Raw genomic sequence first — 10,414 nt, forward strand, 5'->3', positions numbered from 1 at the left:
AAAAAAAAAAAAAAAACGATTTTCATTGTTTTCTAGCAAAAGCTCATCAGAATATGATATAGGACTAAAGAGTTGCAAAAAAGTTGTATCCCTATTGCACACATATATATTGATTTCTGTACCCATGTTTTAGTTGACACATTTCTTTATATATACGAGGTGATATATTAACAAATGACACCCCTAGCCAAAATCAACAATGTTCAAGTATGTATATATGCAGATGTCAGGATGTTACCTGACACTCCACATGCAGTGGCTGCCTTTATTGCATATAGGAAATACCTACAAATTTTGACTCCGTCTTTTAAGTCTATTGTTTATAATTTACATGCACAGGTAGTATATATGTGTTTATATTTATTTTCTCACATTTCAAAGTCTCTTGTCATTGTGATTATGGCTAACAAGTAGTTAATTATGTCACATAAAATTTTTAAAAGTTAATATTTAAATAGGAGACAAAGAGACAGACTAAAAAACTGTAAAAATGCTTCTCTCACCTGTTTACTACCCTCTTGTCCCTAGTACATATATAAAATTTTTCATCAATTACCAGGCAGAGGTGGGTGGGGAGCAGTTTCAGTGCCACCTACTTTGAGAAGCATTGATCTGAAGAATTACTGAGATTATTGCTAGCACAATTTTAACTGAAGGGAAAAGCCAAGTTTTTGAAACTTTTAATATGTCACATTCACTGACATCAAATATGTTGAGAGTGAAAAGATTTGTACCCATCAGTATTGTTTCATGTGTTTTTTTTATACTAGCTTGGGTTGGATAGTTTGATGGGAACTGATAAGCCAAAGGACCGAGTCAAGTTCCAGTTTCTGCCTTGGTATAGTTACTCTAGTTGGATGCCCTTCCTATCACCGACTATTTTACAGAGTGTATTGGGCACTTTTTTGTAGCATCAACACTAAAGAACTTACAAGAGAAGATGTCTGAATTGAGTGGGGGCATAGTATTGAGGGAGGTGGAAAGAGAGAGATGGTGGAGATATACCTAAAGGTACAAGGTGAATATAAAAAAGAATCAGGATAGAGGAACAAAAAGAATGTGTGGGTGGGTAAGTTTACAAGAGTGTGAACAGAGTGTGACAAATGATTAGAAATGGGGGAGTGTGGTGGACACAATAGGACACATAGTAGTGAGTGGTATGATCAATGATGAATATCAGTTTGTGGTAAAGTGAAGGAAATAGGAGTGGGTCAGGGAGGAGGCAGAAGTGATAAGGGACAGTAATAAGGAGACAATGTGAGTTAGCTGTGCTGTAGTTAGAAAAGTGATGGAGGGATTGATGATAGATGAGTTGTGAGAGACAGCTTGACTGAACCTCATTTTTGCTGGACGGGTCTTCTCAAGCACAGCATATTACCAACCATCTCAGTCTATTGTCACCTTTTCTGTGAGGTTTAACATCTTGAGGTTAGCCTTCACTAATTCATCTCCTGTCTTCTTGGGTCTCCCCCCCACCCTCACCCCCCCAAGTGTGTCTCTTAAAAAAAAAATTGTATGATAATTTCTTTCTTCAAAGCTAAGCACATTCTGGAAAGCTTACAAGTTTAATATTGATTATTTAAAAAGTGAGATATAGAACATAATGCCACCATCATTTGCTGTCTGTTTTTTAGGGGTGTTGGGATGTAGTTAAGAGAACAGGAAACTTCTATCAACTCAAGGTAGAGATCTTTATAGACACCTGTATGAGAAGGAATGTGAAGATTTTAGTTTGTATTTGTTTATGTAAGTAATTTGAAATTTTATATTATCATTTCTTTAGCCTACTGTGCAGAAAGTTCAAGAAATACGTGAAGTCACTAGAATTGAACGAATTGGTAAGTTAATTTATGTATCTGAACATGTAAAGATGTTTTATATTTGAAATTGGAGCTTGCTGTGACAACCATATACCATTCAAGTACTGAGAAAAATCTTTCCATCATTCAACTAAAAATTCTTCAAGGCAGTGTCCCAGCATGGTCCACCTGTACTAAAAGATAAAGATCCTCTTCAGTCATGAATGACCATAGGATTGCACCTAGAAAGTTACATTCCGAGGCACAAATCTGGGCAAAGTTGTTTTTATGGAAGACCAGTAGTTGCCCATGATCATGTTTGGGCTTGGGTTAAGAGAAAAGCTATTTTTGTCGTAAACTCATTTGCTCTAACATTTGCAAATGCTAAAACTGCAGGAAAATAATCATATTTATAGACATATAAAAAGAAATGTGCTTTTTTTTTGTATGTGAATATTTATACATTAGGTTTTCTGAAGACTATATACTCACTTATATAGAATATCATGGAATTGTAAAAATATTGTAAAACTATCTCTATTTAACAACAAATTTAATTAAAAACAGTGTAACTTTACTTAAGTATGTTTTATGTTTAAATTTAATTACTTCCTTTTCTGTTGTTCCTTTCCAATGATAAATATTTATTTTTACTTTTAGGTGCCCATTCACACATTCGTGGTCTTGGTCTCAATGATGCACTTGAAGCAAGAGATATTTCCCAGGGGATGGTAGGCCAAAATGCTGCTCGTAAAGCTGCTGGCATCATCATGGAGATAATTAAAGTATGCTCAACAATTTCTAGAATAATATAGAATATTATGAAACTTCTACTAGTATCTAATTCAATAATGCTTTCTTATGTATGGAAGATAGATGGCTGGGCACCGGCATGGCTATGAGGTTGAGCAGTTTGCTTCTCAACTGTATGATTTTGGTTTCAGTCCCATTGGGTGGCACCTTGGCAAGTGTCTTCTACAATAGCTCCAGGTTAATCAGAGTTTTGTAAGTGGATTGGGTAGATGAAAACTGAAAGAATGTTGTATGTTATTGGCTCTGTCTTGATATCATGCAATAGTGTCACTATCATACAAGTGCTGTCCTTTGTTTCGAGTCTTCTATGCAAACTTGTCTGGCCATGGAGAAATATTGCTTTGCTTGGAAACAGGGGTGGGGGTTGGTGACAGGAAGGGCCATAAAATATTTGAACTCTGACAAATGCAAGCATGGAAAAGTGGATGTAAGGATGATGATGATATTTATTGTATAGAGCAAACAGTATTTATTGTGGCATTAGGATTTTATCTGTGTTAATAATTGCACTCCTAGATTGGTTCATCCTATCTAAAGCATATTAAACTGTGAAAGAAGTGAAGGTGAAAAAAGTTTGGAAGTTATGAGACCTGCCAAAGAAAGTAATTATCTCTGCTGTGTAAAGTGATTAAATAAACCGAGATATATTTAACCATTTGAACATTATGACCTATTTTTCCCTTGCAACCCCATTAACCTAAACAGTGGAATATGCTGTTCTGTGCTCTTGTATCCAATGTGGATTTTTACATTTACAAACCGCAAAGACTTCTCAGTACATTAGTTTTATCAATCTCTAGAAATTTTCAGCTACAGATATGAAATAAATGCTCTTCAGATTACTGTTAAACTAATTTTGCTTGCTTGAGAGAAATGCTTTTTACAAGATGAAATTCTTAGAAAATTGTAATGCAAGCAAGAAATATATAATGAAGTCATGTAAAAAATGAGCAATAGAAATTGTAAATAAATGTAATAAACAAAGGATGCCCCCCCCCCCCCCAAAAAAAAAACAAGCAAACCTTATTGGCAAAAGAAAAAAAAATCTCTAACTAAAAGTTTATTCACCATAATATAAATCAATAAAACAAAATTTTATTATGATTGGTTGTCAGAAAGCTCAACAGCATATTAGCTGCCATAAAGTATCTTGTGGACAGGACTTGAGATAATTGTTGAAAAATCTTAATTGTAGGTGCAGGTATGGTTGTGTGGTAAGAAGTGTCTTCATATGAACGCAATTTGTTTCTTTTCCTAATTGATAGTTATTTTCTTCAATTCAGTTTCTATGCTTGTCCTCACCTATGGTCATGAATTTTGGGTAATGACCCAAATTGTGTAATCACAGAGACAAGTGACCAAAATGGGGCTCCTCTGAAGGATCTCTGGAGAAACATTATTCAACAAGGTGCATAGCTTGGAGATCAGTGAGTCTCTCCAGGTCAAGCTACTGCTTCCTCACATTGAGAAGTTATAGTTCTGGTACTACAGACATGTGATTAGAATGTTGTAGGAAAGAATTGCAAGACATCTTCTTCAAACCTAGCCAACTAGCAGAAGACCTAATGATGAGATAGTTAGATAATATCCAGTCTCAGTTAGTCACACTTCGGAATTCAGCCAGAAAGTGTAGTGACAGTTGCTTCCGATAGAATGCTGTGGAGGAGGTGGCTGAGGACTCTACCCCAGCAACCCTTCTAGGAATAGTAGATAGAGAATTTGAATGGATTGATGGATGGCTAATAATTTTCTTTTATCATTTTTGGACATGTTAAAAAATCTTCATGATGGTAATTTTTAGCATTTTTGTTTCCCTTTATTTTTTCTGTCTTGAGTAACTTCTAGAAAGGCTCTGTTGTACTATTCAGTTTTGCCTGCATTGAAAAAAATCGCGACTATCAGTCTCTTGAATATACAAGTTCAGTTATCAGCAGCACTTTTTGCTAGGATAAAAAATTATTTGCAGAATTAAACTCTCTTGTTTAAATGCTCTGCTAAACTTTTGGCCTTCTCTGACAGAGCTGGTCCATATAGTGGAATATCTTTGGGTCTGGCTTTACTGAACCATTGGGATAATGTCCTCTTTAGCAGCATCTTTTGTTTTTTACAATTAGATTGGCATTGGATTGACATGCTCCTATAATTTCAGTCTGAATATTTGGGATTCAGAACATGCCAATTTTTTTGCTGACTCTCTCTGGGACATCTTATAGCCTGGACATCTTATACTAGTCAGCAATATGCAAGTCATTTCTTTTTCTAAATGGTCATTCTTCTTTCTTATATTTTCTTTGAGCCACTGATGAATAAATGAGTTGAAAATAAATCTATATAAAAATTGGTCTTATTTTTCACAAAATTAGGAGAACAAATCCTATGCATTGTGATTAACCAGTTAATTTTACATTGTTTTGATCCTAAACGGTTTGGTATTTTGAAATTTTATGCAGTTTTTCAGTATGCTTTTACATCTGTACACTCAGAGTTTATAGATGGTATAGTACCACTGAAAAGATAGACATATTTATGTAACAACAGATTTGCCAATATGAAACTATTTTTACTATTGGTACATACAATCAAGAGTACTCTTTGTAATTACAGGAAGGAAAAATTGCTGGCCGGGCAATTCTAATTGCAGGACAACCAGGTTCTGGCAAAACTGCTATAGCAATGGGTAAGTGTTTTTTTTTTCCCTACAGGTTTCATTTTACTGACTTAAAAAAAAAAAAACTATTAAACATATTTGTCTTCTTCTGTTTAAATTATATTTGCTTGAATCAAAATTATTATGAGATTAAACATACAAATACTTGAACTAGCATAAAATGTTGCCATAAAAAAGTTGATTTTCTTAAAACTGCATTTCAATATGTTTATTAAGATCAGAGACATAGAAGTGCCTCTATGAAAGGTTAGTAAATGTGGAAAATGCACTGGAGGAGGAGAGTCTTTCAAATAGCAAACCAATTGAGGGACCAACCATCAGAGTTGATAGCAACATAATAGATAAGGCAATCAAGGATATGAAGACCAGGAAAGCCCCTGGGCCATCAGGAATCACTACTGAGATGATTAAAATATCTGGTGGTGTAGGATACAGCCTAGTCACCCATAACCATATAATCAAGTTATGTAGGAAGGTGCCATTCCAAATGACTGGTGTAGTAGTATTATAGTTAGTTGCTACAAGGGTAAAGGTGATGCCTTCTTAGATAGAAACAACTACAGAGGTATCAAACTGCTGGACCAGGTCATGAAAATTATGGAGATAGTTATAGCTTAATTGATTAGGAATACAATTAAACTAGATAAGCTGCAGTTTGGTTTTGTACTTGGGAAGGGTACCACAGATACCATCTTCCTAGTGAAACAGCTGCAGGAGAAGTATTTAGCCAAAAGTAAGCCATTGTACTTAGCTTTTGTTGACCTGGAGAAAGCTTTTGGCACGGTCCCCTACTCTGTTATCTGGTGGTCTCTAAGGAAGTTAGGATGAGAAGAGTAGCTTGTTAGAGCTGTACAAGCTATGTTTAGTGGTGCTGTCGTAAGGTGAGAGTTGGCCTTGAAAACAGTGATGAATTTAGCATACAAGTAGGGTCTCACCAGGGTTCACTTCTCAGCCCACTCTATTTCATCTTAGTTCTCCAGGCCATAATAGAGGAATTCGAAACTAGATGCCCATGGGAATTACTATATACTGACGACTTTGCTCTTATTGCAGAACTGGAGAAGAAATTCCAGGTGTGGAAGCAAAGCCTGGTGTCAGGGCCTTAAAGTTAACCTAGCAAAGACCAAATGTTGTTAGCAAGGAAGCAGACAAGACTTTTTCTGTTGGGTAAATGGCCCTGCTCATTATTTAGGAAAGGAGTTGGAAGTAATTCCATTCATTGCACCAAGTGTAAGCTATGGACACATAAGAGGTGCAGTGGAATCGCAGGTAGATAAACAGCTAAAGTCATCTTCATATGTGCAGGAACAATAAGCACTAAGGGCACACAAGACTCCCTCAAATGCCCAGGAGGCTCTCTTGAGGTTGTAGATAGTTTCTCTCATCTAGGTGACCAATTTATCATTAGTGGAGGAATATCTGAAAGTATTGTTTCCAGAATAAGACTAGAATGGAGGAAGTTCAGAGAGCTACTATCTCTGTTGGTATCAAAAAGGACAATTTCTTCGAGTGAAGAGTAGGTTATATGATGCTTGTGTACAAATGGCTATACTTCATGGTAGTGAGACATGGCTCTGAATGCAGAAGTCATGTGTTGACTAGAGATAAATGAAGGCAGTATGCATGTACGATAAATGAAGGCAGTGTGCATGTACGATGAAGGGCAAATCTGTTGAGAAAAGTTGGGCATAAGAGAAATCAAATGTAGCATGCAAGAGAGAGGACTACTTTGGTTTGGACATGTGATGCGTATTACTGAAAACAGCTGTATAAAGAAGTGTCAAACACTGAAAGTAGATGGTACCCTTGGAAGAAGGAGACCCAGGAAGATTTGGGATGAAATGGTGAAGACTGATCTCAAGTTGTTGGGCCTCTTGGAGGATATGACAATAGATTGAGATCATCATCATCATCATTGTTTAACGTCCGCCTTCCATGCTAGCATGTGTTGGACGATTTGACTGAAGACTGGCGAACCAGACGGCTACACCAGGCTCCAATCTGATTTGGCAGAGTTTCTGCAGCTGGATGCCCTTCCTAACACCAACCACTCCGAGAGTGAAGTGGGTGCTTTTACGTGCCACTGGCACAAAGGCCGGTTAGGCGGTACTGGCAATGGCCACGCTCAAAATGGTGTATTTTATGTGCCACCTGCACAGGAGCCAGTCCAGCAGCACTGGCAACGACCTCGCTCGAATGTTAACGGCATAAGTGCCAGTAAGGAGACGCTGGTAACAATCACACTCAAATGGTGCTATTTATGTGCCACTGGCACGGAAGCCAGACAACTGCTCTGGCAATGATCATGCTCGGACGGTGCTCTTAGTGCTCCACTGGTATAGGTGCCATCATGTTTTCGATTTCATTTGCCCCAACAGGTCTTCGCAAGCCAAGTTTAGTGTCCAATGAAGGAGAGGTTGGTATGAGTGCCAGTTATTGAATTTGGTTCGATTTCAATTTCACTTGCCTCAACAGGTCTTTGCAAGCAGAGTTTAGTGTCCAATGAAGGAAAGGTATGCATAAATGGGCTAGCTACACCCTAGGCAGAGACCTCGGATTATGGTCTCACTTGACTTGTCGAGTCTTCTCGCGCACAGCATATTTTCAAAGGTCTGTCACAATTCGTTGCCTTGATGAGGCCCAATGTTCGAAGGTCGTGCTTAACCACCTCATCCCAGGTCATCCTGGGTCTACGTCTTCCACAGGTTTCCTCAACTGCTAGGGTGTGGCACTTTTTCACACAGCTATCCTCATCCATTCTCGCCACATGGCCATACCAGCGCAATCGTCTCTCTTGCACACCACAACTGATGCTTCTTAGGTTCAACTTTTCTCTCAAGGTACTTACATTCTGTCGAGTATGCACACTGACATTACACATCTATCGGATCATACTGGCTTCATTCCTTGCGATCTTACGCATGTCCTCAGCAGTCATGGCCCATGTTTCAGTGCCATGTAGCATGGCTGTTCGTACACATGCGTCATACAGTCTGCCTTTTACTTTGAGTGAGAGGCCCTTTGTCACCAGCAGAGGTAAGAGCTCTCTGAACTTTGCGCAGGCTATTCTTATTCTAGCAGCTACACTTTCAGCGCACCCTCCCCCACTACTAACTTGGTCACCTAGATAACGGAAGCTATCAACTACTTCTAGTTTTTCTCCCTTGAATGTGGTGGAAGTTGTTCTTTGCACATTTTCAGTGTTTATTGCTCCTGAGCATCTGCCACATACAAAAACTATCTTGCTAGTTAGCCTTTCTTTGATATTGCTGCACCTCTTATGTGTCCATAGCTTACATTGGATACATCTTATAGAGTTTCTACCTATGCCTTTTCTACAGATCGAGCAGGGCCATCTACCTGAAGGGGTTTGTGTTTTATCTACCTTCCTATTTAATAGGACTTTGGTTTTAGCTAGGTTGACTCTAAGGCCCTTCGATTCTAGTCCTTGCTTCCACACCTGAAACTTCTCCTCTAATTCTGATAGTGACTCAGCAATTAGTGCAAGGTCATCAGCATAGAGGAGCTCCCAGGGGCATCCTGACTTGAATTCCTCTGTTATTGCCTGGAGGACTATGATAGATAGGAGGGGGCTGAGGACTGAACCTTGTTGGACCCCTACCTCTACCCAGAATTCATCACTGTACTCGTTGCCAACCCTCACCTTACTGACAGCATCTCTGTACATGGCTTGTACAGCTCTCAGTAACCATTCTTCTATCCCTAGTTTCCTCATTGATCACCAGATAAGGGATCAGGGGACCCTGTCAAAGGCTTTCTCCATGTCAATGAAAGCCAGGTACAAAGGTTTATCTTTGGCTAGGTATTTCTCCTGAAGCTGTCTTATCAGAAATATAGCATCAGTAGTGCTTTTCCCTGGCACGAACCCAAACCGCATCTCATCTAAACTGACTCTCTCCCTAATTAATTGGGCTATGACCCTCTCCGTGACTTTCATTACTTGATCCAACAACTTGATACCTCTGTAATTATATCTAAAGCGTCACCTTTACCTTTGTAGCAGTTGACTATGGTGCTGCTACACCAGTCATTGGGTATGACTCCTTCGTGTATCACTTGGTTAGCAATACGGGTGACTAGGCCATACCCGACACTACCAGATATTTTGAGCATCTCTGCAGTGATTCCTGATGGGCCGGGGGCTTTCCCTGTCTGCATACTCTTAATTGCTTTATCTACCATGGTATTGTCAACTTGGATAGCTAATCCCTCTGTTGGGTAGACATTCGGCAGACTCTCTTTCTCCCATTCATTCTCTTTATTGAGCAACCTTTCATAGTGGCGTTTCCAAACCTCTCTCTTTACAGCCTCATTTAGTGCAAGTGTACCATCATCCATGCGGACACATTTCTCTCCTACAACATCATGATTCTCTCTCACACACTGTCTTGCAACATGAAATACCTCAAGTCTTTGGTCCTCATGGCGCAGAACATTGGCAAATTTTTTCTTATGTGCTTCCCCTCTAGCTAAATAAACCTGTCGCCTAGCTTCCCTTCTGGCAGTCTGACACAATTCTCTGCTACCACTGTTCTTTCATTCTTTCCAAGCCTGTTTCCTTTGTCTAATAGCCCTGTCAACAACATTGTTCCACCACCACGTTATTTTGGGTTGAGAGGGGTCTTTGCACCATCCACAGATCTGGTCAGTAGCCCTCAGCAGGTTGTCCTGTAGAAACCTTCAATTATCTTCTGCATCATGTGAAGCTATATCCCCTTCTATGTCGTCAAAGGCTTCGAGTAATAATGTCTAGCAATATGAGGTTCTTGAGAAAACCCACCCATGTCAGCGAAACTGAGTTCTAGAAGCACTGTGTTCCACCTGTGGTATGACGTCAGTGTCTGGGGAGGCTGACCGGAAGGGCGAGTTGACCAGAAGAGGAAAAAGGGCAGAGGGAGCCTCGATCGGGATTCGTGCCCTCTTTCGAACGGGGTCGCGGACAGGACAAGACGTGTCTAGTGACGGTCTAGGTTTGGGAGAAGCAGCTGCTATTCCTGGTGTTCTTTGGGTCGGGGCAAGCTTCAAGGATTGGATATCGCAAGACAGACTCGCAGTCGACGAAAGGAAAACCGAGGTAAGGCGATTACATCTACTTGTACGCACACACCACACC

At 39.4% G+C, this 10,414-nt stretch overlaps 1 protein-coding gene across 1 annotated transcript in view; it reads left to right on the plus strand.

Moving 5' to 3' along the window:
• LOC106870882 (ruvB-like 2) overlaps nucleotides 1–10,414 on the plus strand; it is a 51,888-nt gene that overhangs the window by 17,859 nt on the left and 23,615 nt on the right. Inside the window, exons 2-4 of the mRNA XM_052968068.1 lie at nucleotides 1,784–1,838; nucleotides 2,460–2,584; nucleotides 5,217–5,289. Of these exons, the coding sequence (XP_052824028.1) occupies nucleotides 1,784–1,838; nucleotides 2,460–2,584; nucleotides 5,217–5,289 (253 nt within the window). The remainder of the gene's footprint in view (nucleotides 1–1,783; nucleotides 1,839–2,459; nucleotides 2,585–5,216; nucleotides 5,290–10,414) is intronic.

The sequence above is a fragment of the Octopus bimaculoides genome, chromosome 5 (assembly GCF_001194135.2).
Source record: "Octopus bimaculoides isolate UCB-OBI-ISO-001 chromosome 5, ASM119413v2, whole genome shotgun sequence".
Lineage (NCBI taxonomy): Eukaryota > Metazoa > Mollusca > Cephalopoda > Octopoda > Octopodidae > Octopus > Octopus bimaculoides.